We start from the raw sequence: 14,869 nt of genomic DNA, 5'->3' as shown, positions 1-14,869 counted from the left end.
TATTCTTCTAGGCCTGTCCTCCTTCTCTAGCCATTTAAAAGAGGGGTGAGGAACCTTTCTCAGCCAGGGGGTGCATCCCCGCAGGTGCAGCTTTCTGGGCCTGCCTTCCAGGGGGTGTCTGGAGCCAGAGGCAAAACGTGACCATAGCAATGGATGGGATGTTAACCTTTGTAGAATAGGCTACGCTCCAGCCAGCCTGGGAAGGAGGTGTGGCCTGTGGGCAAGCCAGAGACATACCTTCCAACTGTCCCAATTGGTCAGACCACACCTGGAAGATTGCATCCAATTCTGGGCACCACAATTTAAGAAGGATGTTGATAAGTGGGAACGTGTGCAGAGGAGGGCAACCAAGATGATCAAGGGTCTGGAAACCAAGCCTGATGAGGAACGGTTGAAGGAGCTGGGTATGTTTAGCCTGGAAAATAGGAGACTGAGAGGAGATAGGATAGTCCAACTATCTCAATGTCACAGGGAACAGGGAAAAAGCTTGTTTTCTCCTGCTCTGGGGGAGTAGCAATGGCTTCAGGATACAAGAATGGAGAGTCTGAGATGTTTGACAGTGGAACTGTCTCCCTTGGGAGGTTGTAGGGTCTCCTGACCCAGAAACTCCAGCGGGTGCAGAATGCTGCGGCCAGGCTCCTTATGGGGTCTTCTCCGCGGGATCACATTCATCCAGTGCTTTACCAACTGCACTGGCTCCCGGTGGAGTACAGGATCAGGTTTAAGGTGCTGGCTTTGACCTTTAAAGCCCTATGCGGCCTAGGACCCACGTACCTATGGGACCGCCTCTCCTGGTATGCCCTGCGGAGGACCTTAAGGTCCACAAATGACAACTGGAGGTTCCAAGTTGCAAGGTGGTTAGATTGGTCTCAACTAAGGCCAGGGCCTTTTCAGTACTGGCCCCGACTTGGTGGAACACTCTGTCTTTCATTTCTTTACAAGTTATTTTTAAAGTCCAGCTAATGTTTTTATTTGTTTACAATGGTCTCCTAAGTAAGTTATGAATTTCCCCCATTCTTTTTTAAAGTCATTATCTTCTTGATTCCTGAGTCTCCCGGTCAGTTTTGCCATTTCAGCACAGTCCAGCAGTTTGGTTTGCCATTCTTCCCTGGTCAAAAGAACGCTTGGTGCTTTCCATCTTTGGGCTAGTAGCATCTCCTGATGTTCTCAACTCCGCAAAATGTGAAGGCTGCAATCCCGAGGGTGCTTCTTTGAACACAGTCGGCTTTACTTCTGAGTAGACACACGCAGTACCCGTCTGCGGGTCTCAGCGGGAGGCGCCTCGTATCTGACTTGCTTCTAACAGCTGTGCTCGCTCGGGGTTCTCATTCATCTTTCCTTTTTTGAAGCCAGACAGGAAAGCAGATGGCGGCTGATGGCAAGGAGGTACCTGCTGATGTCTCGACTCGACTGATGAAGCTGACAGCTAGAGATGGCAGGAAAATGTTAGCAGTGCCTAAGGAGAATGCATGGGCAGAGCAAGGAGCCCATCCTGACGGCCTGATCCTGACCTTGTGGGAACTGCATTGGAGCCTTATCTCCAGAGTAATAATAATAATAATAATTAACGGTTAAGGGACCCCTGACCATTAGGTCCAGTTGTGGCTGACTCTGGGGTTGCGGCGCTCATCTCACTTTATTGGCAGAGGGAGCCGGCATACAGCTTCCGGGTCATGTGGCCAGCATGACTAAGCCACATCTGGCGAACCAGAGCAGCGCACGGAAACACTGTTTACCTTCCCGCCGGAGCGGTACCTATTTATCTACTTGCACTTTGACGTGCTTTCGAACTGCTAGGTGGGCAGGAGCAGGGACTGAGCATCGGGAGCTCACCCCGTCACGGGGATTCGAACCGCCGACCTTCCGATTGGCAAGCCCTAGGCTCTGTCGTTTAACCCACAGAGCCACCCGCGTCCTTCTAATAATAAACCTTTATTCTCACTATACCACCTGCGTGCAGTGAAATTAATCGCTCACACGTGGAATCGTGGACTTCCCAGGTCTTTAGCATGTGCTCCAACTTACCCCAAGCAGGGCAAATGTGGTCATTCAGCATGGGGAAAGTTTCAAGGTCAATTGTGACATCTGTCTCTAGGTAGGGTTGGGGAGGCCACCAGCCTGCAACCCTGGAGGGCTGCTGCTGCCAGTCGGTGCCAGAGATGGAGCAACGGTGTGACTCAGTATAAGGTAATAATAATAATAATAATAATAATTTTTTATTTATACCCCGCCCTTCCCGGTTCAGAAAACCGGGCTCAGGGCGACTAACAACAAATTTAAAACACTTAATCAATGCAACAAAAAAAACCAGCATAAAATACAGTATAAAACGTGAATAACAATAAATTCAGAATTCAAAAATCAATTTAGGGGGGAAATCCATCCAATAAATATTAGATGATCACCAGGGCTAGCTGGCTAAATTAGTCCTATTTGGGCCAGCGAGGAGACCAGGGGAGAATTAGCTGTGGGATCCCAGAGTGGGTAATCTTCATAAAAAGGGGAGGGGGGGAAGGAAGGGGAATAAAAGATCAGGCTAAGTTCAAATTGAAAACCAGGCGGAATAGCTCTCTCTTACAGGCCCTGCAGAAGGAGGTTAAATCCTGCAGGGCCCTGGTCTCATGGGACAGAGCATTCCACCAGGTCGGAGCCATCACTGAGAAGGCTCTGGCCCTGGTGGAGGATAGTCTGACTTCCTTAGGGCCCGGGACCTCTAAACTATGATTATTCATGGACCTTAAGGTCCTCTGCGGGGCATACCAGGAGAGGCGGTCCCATAAATCATGCTTCGTATGGGCTCTTCTTATCTGACATAGTCCTGATCTCCTGACCCCAAATGCACCCCAGTTTTGGCCTTAGAGGGATGATGTTATGAAGATGGCCTCACTAGAGCTGGGATTCTTAAGAGCTCAGCTTCCTGGCATCTCTTCAAACAGGGTGGGTGGGAAGACTTCAAGCTTCCAAGATCATTGTTGTCTCTCTGCACCAGAATCCCTGGGTCCAACAGCTGGAGTCAACGATCCACAGTCAGAGTCTATGTGCTTCTGAACAGGAAAAGGCATCCCCAAACTCGGCCCTCCAGATGTTTTGGGACTACAACTCCCATCATCCCTGACCACTGGTCCTGTTAGCTAGGGATGATGGGAGTTGTAGTCCCAAAACATCTGGAGGGCTGAGTTTGGGCATGCCTGCCCTAGACAGTTAAGTCTAGTCAAAGGCGACTAAGGGGTTGCAGCGCTCGTCTCGCTTTCAGGCCAAGGGAGCCAGCGTTTGTCCACAGACAGCTTTCTGGGTCATGTGGCCAGGATGACTAAACCGCTTCTGGCGCAACAGGACACCATGACGTAAACGTAAGAGCACATGGAAACGCTGTTTACCTTCCTGCCGCAGCGGTACCTATTTATCTACTTGCTTTTGAACTGCTAGGTTGGCAGGAGCTGGAACAGAGCAACGGGAACTCATCCCGTCACGGGGATTCAAACTGCCGATCTTCCGATCGGCAAGCCCAAGAGGCTCAGTGGTTGGAAACCAAAGGAGGGGAGAGGGTTCTTGCACTCAGGTCCTGCTTGCAAGCTTCCCAAAGGCTGACTTCTGTGGCAATAGGATTCTGGACTTGATGAGCCACTGGTATAACCCAGCAAGCTCCTTTTATGCACAAATCAGTGGCTCAGGAAGTTCTGCTTTCAGTACCAGAAATGAACTCTCAGTCCTTTCCCATAAAAACCATTCCTGGTTCCCTGCTGCTCCACTGTCCTTCATTTCAGCAGAAAGTTGTTACTACTGTGGAATAATAATAATAATAATAATAATAATAATAATAATAATAATTATTTATTTATACCCCGCCCATCTGGCTGGGCTTCCCCAGCCACTCTGGGCGGCTTCCAACAAAATATTAAAATATAGCAATCCATCAAACATTAAAAGCTTCCCTAAACAGGGCTGCCTTCAGCTGTCTTTTAAAAGTCTGGTAGTTGTTCTCTTTAACATCTGCTGGGAGGGTGTTCCACAGTGGGAGGGCGTTCCACAGTGTTATGTGGTCTCGGCGGCCACTCCCAGTCACCAGTTTAGCTGCCGCGTTCTGGATTAGTTGTAGTTTCTGGGTCACCTTCAAAGGTAGCCCCACGTAGAGCGCATTGCAGTAGTTCAAGTGGGAGATAACCAGAGCATGCACCACTCTTGCGAGACAGTCCGCGGGCAGGTAGGGTCTCAGCCTGCGTACCAGATGGAGCTGGTAGACAGCTGCCCTGGATACAGAATGGACCTGCGCCATCAAGGACAGCTGTGAGTCCAAAATGACTCCCAGGCTGCGCACCTGGTCCTCCAGGGGCACAGTTACCCCATTCAGGACCAGGGAATCCTCCACACCTGCCCGCCTCCTGTCTCCCAAAAGCAGTACTTCTGTCTTGTCAGGATTCAACCTCAATCTGTTAGCCGCCACCCATCCTCCAATTGGATGTGAACAATTCCTGGGTCTCCCCTGCAAATTAGCCAGAGATCTACCCGGAGATCAACCCTGCTCTAACATTTGCTCTCCGCTGTCTCAGAGTATATGTCACTGTTTTCACCTCCCAGAGATTCAGCAGCTTCACCAGCGAATCCAAGAGGACTGGAAAAAGTTAGAATCCTTGCTGTCTTCTAAGAAGAGGGGAAAGAGTTGGCCAAAGGAGACACAAAGCAGTTTACAAGAGGTGAGATATTGGCCCCTATAGGAAAAAGGAAGGCAGTAAGAGATTTTACTTTCTTGGGCTCCATGATCACTGCAGATGGTGACAGCAGTCACGAAATTAAAAGACGCCTGCTTCTTGGGAGAAAAGCAATGACAAACCTAGACAGCATCTTAAAAAGTAGAGACATCACCTTGCCAACAAAGGTCCGTATAGTTAAAGCCATGGTTTTCCCAGTAGTGATGTATGGAAGTGAGAGCTGGACCATAAAGAAGGCTGATCGCCGAAGAATTGATGCTTTTGAATTCTGGTGCTGGAGGAGACTCTTGAGAGTCCCATGGACTGCAAGAAGATCAAACGCATCCATTCTGAAGGAAATCAACCCTGAGTGCTCACTGGAAGGACAGATCCTGAAGCGGAGGTTCCAATACTTTGGCCACCTCATGAGAAGAGAAGACTCCCTGGAAAAGACCCTGATGTTGGGAAAGATGGAGGGCACAAGGAGAAGGGGACGACAGAGGATGAGATGGTTGGATGGTGTTCTTGAAGCTACCAGCATGAGTTTGATCAAACTGCGGGAGGCAGTGGAGGACAGAAGTGCCTGGCGTGCTCTGGTCCATGGGGTCACGAAGAGTCGGACGCGACTAAACGACTAAACAACAACAGGAAAAAGGAGAGGGGAGGAATCTATTGGTCTCCAACCTTTCAAGGTGGGTCGCTGCAGAAGCATGACCTTCCTGCAGAATATACTGCGAAAGATTCGGGTGTCCCCAAATGCATGTTTGGGTTAAAAGCGGGTGCTGGGTCTGAAACGTTTGAGGAGAGAATCATAGAGCTGTGGAGCTGGAAGGGACCCCGAGGGTCATCTAGTCCAACCCCCCGCAATGCAGGAATCTCAGCTAAAGCCTCCACGGCAGACGGCCATCCAGCCTCAGCTTAAAAGCCCCCAAGGAAGGAGGGTCCACGTCCTCTTGTAGGAGTCTGTTCCACTGTCAAACAGCTCTTACTGCCATAAAGTTCTTCCTGATGTGGCGTTAGAATCTCCTTTCTTGTAAGTGGAAGCCCTGGGTTCGAGTCCTACCCTCTGGAGCAGGAGAAAACAAGCTTGCTCTCTCTTCCACGTGACAGACCTTGAGATATCTGAAGGCGGCTCTCCATGGGTGTAGCCAAAGGGGGAAAATAAAAAGGAGATAAATAAAAATATTTAACTAACTGAGGTTCTGCCCCCCGACAAAAATCCTGGCTACGCCCATGTGGCTCTCATATCTCCTCTTTTCCAAGCTAACTAAACATACCTGGCTCCTTCAGCCGCTCTTCATCAGGCTTGGAAACCTGCCCTCAACTAGAAAACGCCGCAAGCTTTCCTCGGAGGGGAGTCTGAGCAGCCTTTCCCTGCCCCCACACTTAGGGGGCGGGGAGTACAGAAGCGCCGCGAGCCCCCCAGCAGGTGGCACTGTTGCCCTTGGCAAGGCCACCTGGCTCTCCCCGCCACCCCCACCAGCCCCCCCACCCCGGGGGGAAATCGGAGCGTGCGTTTCCGACAGCATCCAGTTCTGCCTCTGAACTTTCTTCTCTCCCCCCCCCCCCGCCAGCTCCATCCCTCCCTCTTTCTCCCTCGGTCTCTTCCTGTGCAGTGTGGGATTTCACTTCCCCGCCGCGCTATGGCAAGGACGGGCTCTGCTGAAGAAGCAGCAGCAGGCAGAGCCGCCGAGGATCAGGGCCCGGCCCGGGGGCGCCGCCACTGCTGCGCTTAAGCTGGCGAGCTGACGGGGCTGCACCGGGCTCGCCTTCCCCGTTCACACGACCCTCACCCCCCACGCAAAACCCCCTCGCGCCCCATCCCCAACCTTGCAGCCTTCCCCGTTGCTCCCCGATTTCTCTTGCGCTCTCGAGCCTCCGGATCGCGGGCAGCGCGCAGCGGACGGGATCCGCTTCGGAGGATGGCTGGCTCCGGCACGGATTTCCCTGGCGATCGGCGGCGGCGGCGGCAACAGCAGCAGGCGGCTCCCTGCGCGCACTGAGGGCGGCGGGGAAGGCGACGCGAGGTAAGAGCCGCGGTGCCCGCGACCCACGTCTGGTCCTCCTGGACCCGTTTGCTGCGCGCGTTGGGAGGATCGCGCGGTGCGAGGGAGGGGGCAAACCAGCCTTCCGGGGCCAGGAGGTGCAGATCCGCGCGCATCGACCCGCAGAGCCATCCACGCGCGCGCGCATTTTTCGCATTCTTGCATGCGCGGGGAGCGGCGTTTGCGCGTTACGGAGCGCGGGGATCGGGGAGGTTGGGAGGCGGCGGCGCTCGACCGATGGACGCGGAAGGGAACGAGGCGGTCGTGGGAATGCGTACACGGAGCGGGATGGAGAGAGGGATGCGGGGAGGATGGGTGCCTTGGCTTGATCTCTCGCATTCCCCCAACCCCCAAAGTACCCAAGTGAAAGATCCGTTCAGGATCCAGGGTAGGGCCAAGTCGCGTGGGTAAGGACGGAAATCAAATAACCACACCTCTTTTGCGCTACGGTGGTGGGCTGCAACCTAGGTGGTCTCGGGGGTGGTGGTGTTGTAACATATGGTGGGATTATTCTTGGTGGTACGTGCCCTGTTTGAATTACGCTTGAGTAGGACTCTCAGAGTCCGGGATACCCTCCTCAAGTCGTGCACTAAAGAGCCCAGGAATCTGCCCCACACTGACTCCCTTAGCTTTGTTGACACTGGCAGGGGCTTCCCCATTGCCATGCCCTTTCGCCAGGGCTTGAACCCGGGACCTTTCGCTTGCCAGGCCTGTCCTCTGGGGGTCCCAAGCTGAGAGAGGGCCCTTCCCCAGAGATCAGCCGCTGGAGAGAGGGCAGAAAAGGAATGCAGACAAGCGAAAATATCATCTGGGGCTGGGCCTAGCAGCAGCCGAGGGAGGCTTGGTGAGTGTGCTGCTTTGTTTTGCTTTGCCTCCAGGAAGAGAAAAAGCTGTTTTTGCAGAAGGGAAAAAACCTCCAAGTGGCGAGGGAGTGGAAGAAAGGAAGGGGGAGACCAGACAGCAGCTTGTTTCTTGGCTTTGTGTGTTTGTGTGGGGTGCCAAGGGCTTTGGGGCAGACGAGTCCGGGTACCCAGGAGCCAGCCGGTGCCATGGGGGACGTGGCTCGCACCCTTGGCACCGGCTGGGGTCCTAGCCGAAACGCCATCCTTGCAGAGGGGGCAGGTGGGTGCCGCCAGAGGCCTTGGCTCCCTTGCCCTTGGCTGACCAGCTCACCACCGCAGTCCAGGGAGCGATGGGGGTCGGGTGGGAAGGGTATTCCGTTTCTCAGGCAGGGCTTTGTGAGCAAGAGGAGGCTGGAAAGGAAAAAATCCCCCACAAACCCGCTCAGGGGGCCTAAGGAGGAAAAGGGGCCTCTTGGAATGACAGGCGAGATGTGATTTCGGGCTTGCGGGTTTAGGCCTGCAGCTGGAGAGCCTTGTTTTGAAAGAGGCTTTGCAGGCTTCCTTGCAACGGTGCAGGCGGAGAAATCGGAAGGGCGCCCCACAGCTCGGCCTGGGCCCCGGAAGGTGTTTTCCGAATCCGTTGCTCGGCCCCAGAATGGGGGCGGATGGCGTCAGCGGCGTTGTGGTCTGGGGAGCACAGTGCCCCGCTAGGCAGGCTGCTTCGTTTTTGCAGACGTTTCTTCTGATGCTGAAAGCTTTTGTTTATTTATTTATTCCCCTTTCCCAGAAGGATGAGTTTGCTCGCAGGCAGCGTTTGGTTTGGTTTTCTTTTTAATTTTAATTTCAGGGACTGTTTTTAACGTTGCTGCCTAGTGCTATGGCATTGTGGTGAGCCTCAGCGATTTATAAACATCCATCATCGTCGCGGCAAGCGAGGAAATGGCGATGATAAAGATAGCGCGTCTTAGGTATTTTATTTTTCGGTATTTCTGTACCACCAGCTAACAAAAGCTCTCTGGATGGTTTAGCAAAAAAAAAAAGTTAATGCCATAATTTTTAAAAATAAAATTTAACATGCATATAGTGTTTAGGGAAGAAGCTCAAAATAGCTTCCCATTATCTTAGTAACCGCTCACAACAGTCCTGTAAGGTAGACCAGATTATCCTCACATGGCAGATGAGGGTGGGAAGGTTGCCTAAGGCTTCCCTGAGTTCTCAGACGAGTCAAGATTTTTGAATAGGCTATGGTACGATGAGCTCATGAGCAAGATTTGAACTCGGAGCAACAGAAGGAATGAGAGATTATTGTATTTTTGTCATGGTATAAAAGATAGAAGATAGGTGCAACAAAGGGAGAGAAATAAAAACACTGGAAAACGGGGTGGGAAGTTGGCAAAACAAAAGAAAAAATATTATGCATTGGAGTGTATATGTGAAGCTTTGAAAATTTAACAAAATATAACTGGAAAAAGAGATTTTTGAAGAGGGGATACCCCAACTCACATAGCTTAGCATACAACTGCCTTTTGTTGCTCTGGTGATAAACCGTACTGTGTCTTCTGAGCATGTGCAAAGTGTCGTTGCTTCAGCCCTGTGGGCCGCTGTGCATCTTCCCTTCCTGAAAAGCCCATGTGTCATGACTGCACATGCGTACCCTTCAGTGTGGGTGTGCATGAACTGCAAAGATATTGGCTGTGTGTATACAATTCCTGCACATAAGGGCATTGTGACAAATCTACGTGCTGGTTTTAAAAGTTGCATTTGACCTGGCCATGCTTCCTGCGTAGGAAATACATCTCCCATTCAGTGAACACAGGTAAACACGGTCCACACCCACTGGCCTCGCGTCAGGGCTGCTTTGGGTCAAGGTCCACCCGAACCTGCTTTCCTCTGCCAGTGCAACACCAGCCAGCCAGATGCTTCTGAGAACTTGGAGGTGAGCCCTACAAGTGAGCCTGCTCCCCTGTATCTGTTACTCTCAGGTATATTGCTTCTGGACCTGGAGGTTCCTTAATTAGCCTGCCAAATAGGCACCACATAGACTTCTCCATGTAACTGGCTGGTTCTTATTTAAAGCCATCTTGCTAGACCAGGGGTAGGAAACTTGTTGTCCTGTGCAAGTGGTTAGGCTGCAATTCCCACCATCCCTGAACATTGGCCAGGCTGGTTGGGGTGCAGTGTTCAAAATTAGCCAGGAGCCAGGTGCAGTTTTCACCTGGATTTCAACCCCTTGTGACCAGGTGAAGATTCCTGGATGGCTCCTGACACCTCCACCATCTGGACATGCATGCCTGGGGGTCCTTGGATCTGGACTGTTTTCCACGCACTAACACCCCATCCTATAGAATATGGTTACCAGATTTTTTTCAATGAATCTGGGGATTAAAAAAAAATTTTTTTTGAAGCTGAGTAGCAAGAGGGAGTCAGCCATGGGGATGGTGAGGCAAAAGACCCTGGGCCCAAGCACACATGCATATTGTATAAAGGTGCAAAGCCCTTTTTTGCACCCTGTGAAACATAAATGTGCAGTTTTTAAAAACTGGGCAACAGCGTGCCGCCCGTCCGTGACTAGGCGTGCGGTTTCTCTGCCAGGCAAGGTGCAAAGCCCTTCTTTCGCACCCTGTGAAACATAAATGTGCAGTTTTTAAAAAACTGGGCAATGGCCGCCCGTCCGTAACTCCTGAGCCTCCCCTGATTGGTCAAAACAAAGGGGGCAGGAGATCTGTACCGCTGTCCCCGGTTCCCCTTCGGCAGTGGCGGTGGCAGCGGCAGTCAGCAGCCCGGAGCCAGCCTGGTAACGCAGTCGGCTCTGGCTGGCTTCAGGAGCTGCTCACTGCCATGTTGCCTGCTATTTTTCCTTGCTGGAAGTCCCCATATGATCTGTTGCGCACAAGACACATCATATGGGGATTTCCGGCGAGGAAAAATGGCTGGTGCCATGGCAGCGAGCAGCTCCTGAAGCCAGTCAGAGCCAACTGCGCTACCAGGCTGGCTCCGGGCTGCTGAGGCTGCCACTGCCGTGTTTCCCGGGAACAGATTTGCAAATCTGGGGACATTCCGGGGACAGAATTTGTCCGGGGACAGATTTGCAAATCCGGGGACTGTCCCCGGAAACCGGGGACGTCTGGTAACTCTACTGTAGAATTCTATCAGTTATATTTTATCTGCACAATCGGAACGAATTTCAAGAACCAAAATGCTTTTTCTGTGCAGCCTGGGCAAGAGCAGGCGCCATTAAGAAAAGGAGGCAGGAATAGTCCAATATAAATGCAGGCGGTCTCTGGATAAAGTGACTTTTCTTCTTTAGGTTCTCAAAGTATATGCTAGGTGAAAGCTCCCTGGATAGCTCAGCTGGTCAGAGCGTGGTGTTGATAACGCCAGGGTTGCAGGTTCGATCCCTGAATGGGATAGCGGCATATTCCAGCATTGCAGGGGGTTGGATTTGATGACCCTCATAATCTCTTCCAACTCTGCAATTCTATGATTCTAAGTCCTATACCTGACCATTGTCATTGCTGGCTGGGCAGATGGGAGCTGGATTCTGGGGCGCCCCAGGTAAGCCATCCCTGCGCCAGAAGCATCACCCGCGAGTGTGGAGAGGCTTCAGCTCCCCTCTAGTGGACGTGCGCATAAATTCATGCGTGCGAGCCCCAAGGAGCAATGTGCTGTACGCAGCCTGTCATTTCTCACCCTGCAGCCGGGGAGGTCGATTTCAATTTGCTGATAACGAAGCACGGGACAAGAACGTTCACTTCTTGGCGTACCTTTTGACCCAAAGAAAGCGGAGCCGCTTTGAAAATCGGCGCAGGACAGTGTTACTGCAGATCAGAGTCCATGAATGCAGCCTGCCATGGTTGGAGGAGAGCCTTTGGGAAAGCACAGCGGAGAGGCCCTGGGCATGAGAGCAGTGACGCTACAAGGGTATCCCTGTTTTCTCTTGGGAAAAGTTGGGAATGCGGTCCTGAACTTGGAATTGCTGAGCCAGGGGATACTTAATGTGTCGCAACAAACGTGAGCAGCTGGACTCCGGTGTTTATTCTTAAAGTGCAAAGCCACGTGGGGAGGTGGAATTTGAAGCGAGAAGCAGTTGTGTAGGAGTGCCTGTGCTTAACCCTTCCCCATCTGCCATTTCTCCGTTCCAAATCACCAGGGGCATCGAAAGATGCCGGGCATGGGCCAAGGGGACAAAAATTTGCATCCCATCTATGTACAGACGCAGGTTTAGAATTTGAATGGCGGCACAAGGCGAGCCTGCTAATTTCCTATCCGTATCGCCCCAGATAAGCACAATTAATCTGCCCCCACCCCCAAATCATCCCAAATCAGTTCCTACTCAATTCATTTGTCCCCAATTAATTTCCCAACAGATCCTGCTCCAAATCAATTCAATTCCTTTTCAATTAGTCCCATTCATTAAGCCCAAATCATCTCTAGATAAAGTCCTCTTAAATTAATTTATTTCCCCAACTTAATATCCTACCCAGAAACCGAGATCACCCTCTCTATTCGGTTTCCTCTGAATTCATTGCACACCAAGAAACATTTGGGGGGGGCGTACACACACAAAAAAATTCTGGGGCCCATGGACGTACCCCTAGCAACACCCACTTAATCAACTTCCCCCAAGCATGTTTTCGCCTAGTCGCCTTCCTTAACGAGGGGCTGTAGGTCAGTGCTGAGCCTATGTTTCCAAGGGGTCGAACAGCAGGGGGCGGGAAGACCCTACTCTGCCTGAGACGCTGGGAAGCTGCTGCCAGTCAGGGTAGGTGGTACAGGGCGAGACACCAATGGTACTGTGGTCTAAACCACCATGCCTCTTGGGCTTGCCAGTCAGAAGGTTGGCAGTTCAAATCCCTATGACGGTGGTGAGTTCCTGTTGCTCTGTCCCAGCTCCTGCCAACCTAGCAGTTCGAAAGCAAGTAGATAAATAGGTACCACTGTGGCGGAAAGGTAAATGGCATTTCCGTGTGCTCTGGTTTCCGTCACAGTGTCCCATTATGCCAGAAACGGTTTAGTCATGACCCGGAAAGCTGTCTGTGGACTGGACTTAACCATCCAGGGGTCCTTTACCTTTACCTTACAGGGCAAGATGAACAAATAGTTTAACAAATAGTTTAACCTGGTATAAGGCAGCTTCTTTGTTCCAGTCCCCTAATGCTCCGCCTACACTGTGGAACTCCCTGGCTCTTGATATCAGGCAAGCATCTTCACTGCCTGCTGAAAACATTTTTCTTTGGACAAACCTACCCAGACATGGGTGGTGCTGTGGTCTAAGCCACAGAGCCTAGGGCTTGTTGATCAGAAGGTCGGCGGTTCGAATCCCCGCGACAGGGTGAGCTCCCGTTGCTCGGTCCCTGCTCCCGCCAACCTAGCAGTTTGAAAGCACGTCAAAGTGCAAGTAGATAAATAGGTACCACTCAAGCGGGAAGGTAAACGGCGTTTCCGTGTGCTGCACTGGTTTGCCAGAAGCGGCTTAGTCATGCTCGCCACATGACCCGGGAAAACTGACTGCGGACAAACGTCGGCTCCCTCGGCCTATAGAGCAAGATGAGCGCGCAACTCCAGAGTCGTCCACGACTGGACCTTATGGTCAGGGGTACCTTTACCTTTACCCAGATATCTAGAACACTGACCTGTGCTCGGATCTGTGTTTAGCTTATCACTGATTCTTAAAGCTTTTCAAAAGTTGCTTAAAAACTTTCTGACAGAGCTGTTTGACCGTAGAACAGTCTCCCTTGGGAGGTTGTGGACTCTCCTTCCTTGGAGGTTTCCAAGCAGAGGTTGGGTGGCCGTCTGTCATGGATGCTTGAGTTGAGACTCCTGCATTGCAGGGGGTTGGAATAGATGACGTTTAGGGGTCCCTTCCAACTCTACGATTCTATGAACTGTTTTTCCCGGTAACCTTACTGCTTAATTTTTTCCAGTAAACCTCTTTGAGGCTTTGTTTTTGTTTTTTTTCCATTTGCAATGATGATGATGATAACAATAACAATAATAATTTATTATTTATACCCCACCCATCCGGCTGGGTTTCTCCAGCCACTCTGGGCGGATTCCAACAGAATATTAAAATACGATAGTCTATTAAACATTAAAAGCTTCCCTAAACAGGGCTGCCTTCAGATGTCTTCTAAAAGTCCGGTAGTTGTTGTTCTCTTTGACATCTGATAGGAGGGCGTTCCACAGGGCGGGTGCCACTACTGAGAAGGCCCTCTGCTTGGTTCCCTGTAACTTGGCTTCTCGCAGTGTGGGAACCGCCAGAAGGCCCTCAGTGCTGGACCTCAGTGTTCGGGTAGAACGATGGGGGTGGAGACGCTCCTTCAGGTATACTGGGCCGAGGCCGTTTAGGGCTTTCAAGGTCAGCACCAACACTTTGAATTGTGCTTGGAAACGTACTGGGAGCCAATGTAGGTCTTTAAAGACTGGTGTTATGTGGTCTCGGCGGCTGCACCCAGTCACCAGTCTAGCTGCCGTGTTCTGGATTAGTTGTAGTTTCGTCACCTTCAAAGGTAGCCCCACATACAGCACATTGCAGTAGTCCAAGAGAGAGATAACTAGAGTATGCAGTATATTCCTTCTTTTGAAATAAATACGTAAAGCAAGATGTCTGCAGCCATGCAGGCCGCATGGCCTCCGATGGCGCTGTTCATTCCAGGTCCCTTCTGTTTGCCGCTTGCTGCCCTCGTCCTCCCTTGCACAGGCTGTCTGACCTACGTGCACAGGCTGCACCAGCGGAGAGACAGGAGCTCACCAGACATTCTCCCTCTCTCTGCAGGCGCTGCGCACCCAGCATGCAAGCAGCAAGGCATCAGGTTCTCTCAGTAGGGCACGGCAGAGCAGCCTGATCTTGCTCCGGAAGAGACCTAGAAGTGCCAGGCTGCGTCGCAAAAGGTGGCGAGGCGGAGAGCGGGCAGGCTTTTAGCACTGTCTAGGCAACGCACAATAATATCGCTGATGCTGCCATTGAAAAGCAATAAGACGACGGACCATCGCTCGGTTGTCATCATACATGCTTCCCATACAGAGGGCCCCAGATTCAGCCCTGAGCACCTGTAATTAAAAGGGTCCAGGGCTAGGAAAGGCTGCTCGCAAGTCCCTGAAAGCCATTGCCAATTAAGAGCAGGGAATTCTGGGCTTGGCGGAAGAAAGATCTGGTTCAATATACGGTTGCTTCAAAATAAAATAAAATAAAAACTAATCACCGAAAAGTGCAGCAGCAGGGTATTTCATCAGGCCATTTGCAAATCAAACAAACAATACACAGTCGTACCTTGAAAGTCAAACGGAATCCGTTCTG

The 14,869-nt window shown here is 51.5% G+C and overlaps 2 protein-coding genes across 4 annotated transcripts in view; one reads left to right on the top strand and one right to left on the bottom strand.

The window, feature by feature from the left end:
- Positions 1–1,130: 1,130 nt before the first annotated feature.
- Positions 1,131–7,656, bottom strand: LOC128402198 (atherin-like). 2 transcript variants are annotated; one of them, XM_053366204.1, is made up of 2 exons: positions 6,515–7,656; positions 1,131–1,426 (listed from the first exon to the last, which is right to left on the bottom strand). In XM_053366204.1, exons 1-2 carry the CDS (start codon positions 7,067–7,069, stop codon positions 1,268–1,270), a joined length of 714 nt encoding a protein of 237 aa, XP_053222179.1. In that variant the 5' UTR covers positions 7,070–7,656; the 3' UTR covers positions 1,131–1,267. The 2 variants fall into 2 exon arrangements, with proteins under 2 accessions (XP_053222179.1, XP_053222180.1); XM_053366205.1 differs by lacking the exon at positions 1,131–1,426 and adding an exon at positions 5,338–5,807.
- Positions 6,609–14,869, top strand: part of RAI1 (retinoic acid induced 1) — a 220,479-nt gene continuing 212,218 nt past the window's right edge. For both annotated transcript variants that reach the window (XM_053366188.1, XM_053366187.1), the window contains exon 1: positions 6,609–6,712. The gene's annotated coding sequence lies outside the window, so the exon portion shown is untranslated. The remainder of the gene's footprint in view (positions 6,713–14,869) is intronic.

This window comes from Podarcis raffonei, chromosome 14 (assembly GCF_027172205.1).
Source record: "Podarcis raffonei isolate rPodRaf1 chromosome 14, rPodRaf1.pri, whole genome shotgun sequence".
NCBI lineage: Eukaryota > Metazoa > Chordata > Lepidosauria > Squamata > Lacertidae > Podarcis > Podarcis raffonei.
Note: the sequence above shows the minus strand (reverse complement) of the source record. Positions and strands in the feature narration are given on the sequence as shown.

Bases quoted from the DNA above. Each gene is read 5' to 3' on its own strand.
- LOC128402198 (XM_053366204.1), bottom strand. From the start codon at position 7,069: ATGCGAGAGATCAAGCCAAGGCACCCATCCTCCCCGCATCCCTCTCTC. The intron at 1,427-6,514 runs GTTGGGGATGGG...TGCCATCTCTAG, and splicing joins GCAACGGGGAAGGCTGCAAG to CTGTCAGCTTCATCAGTCGA.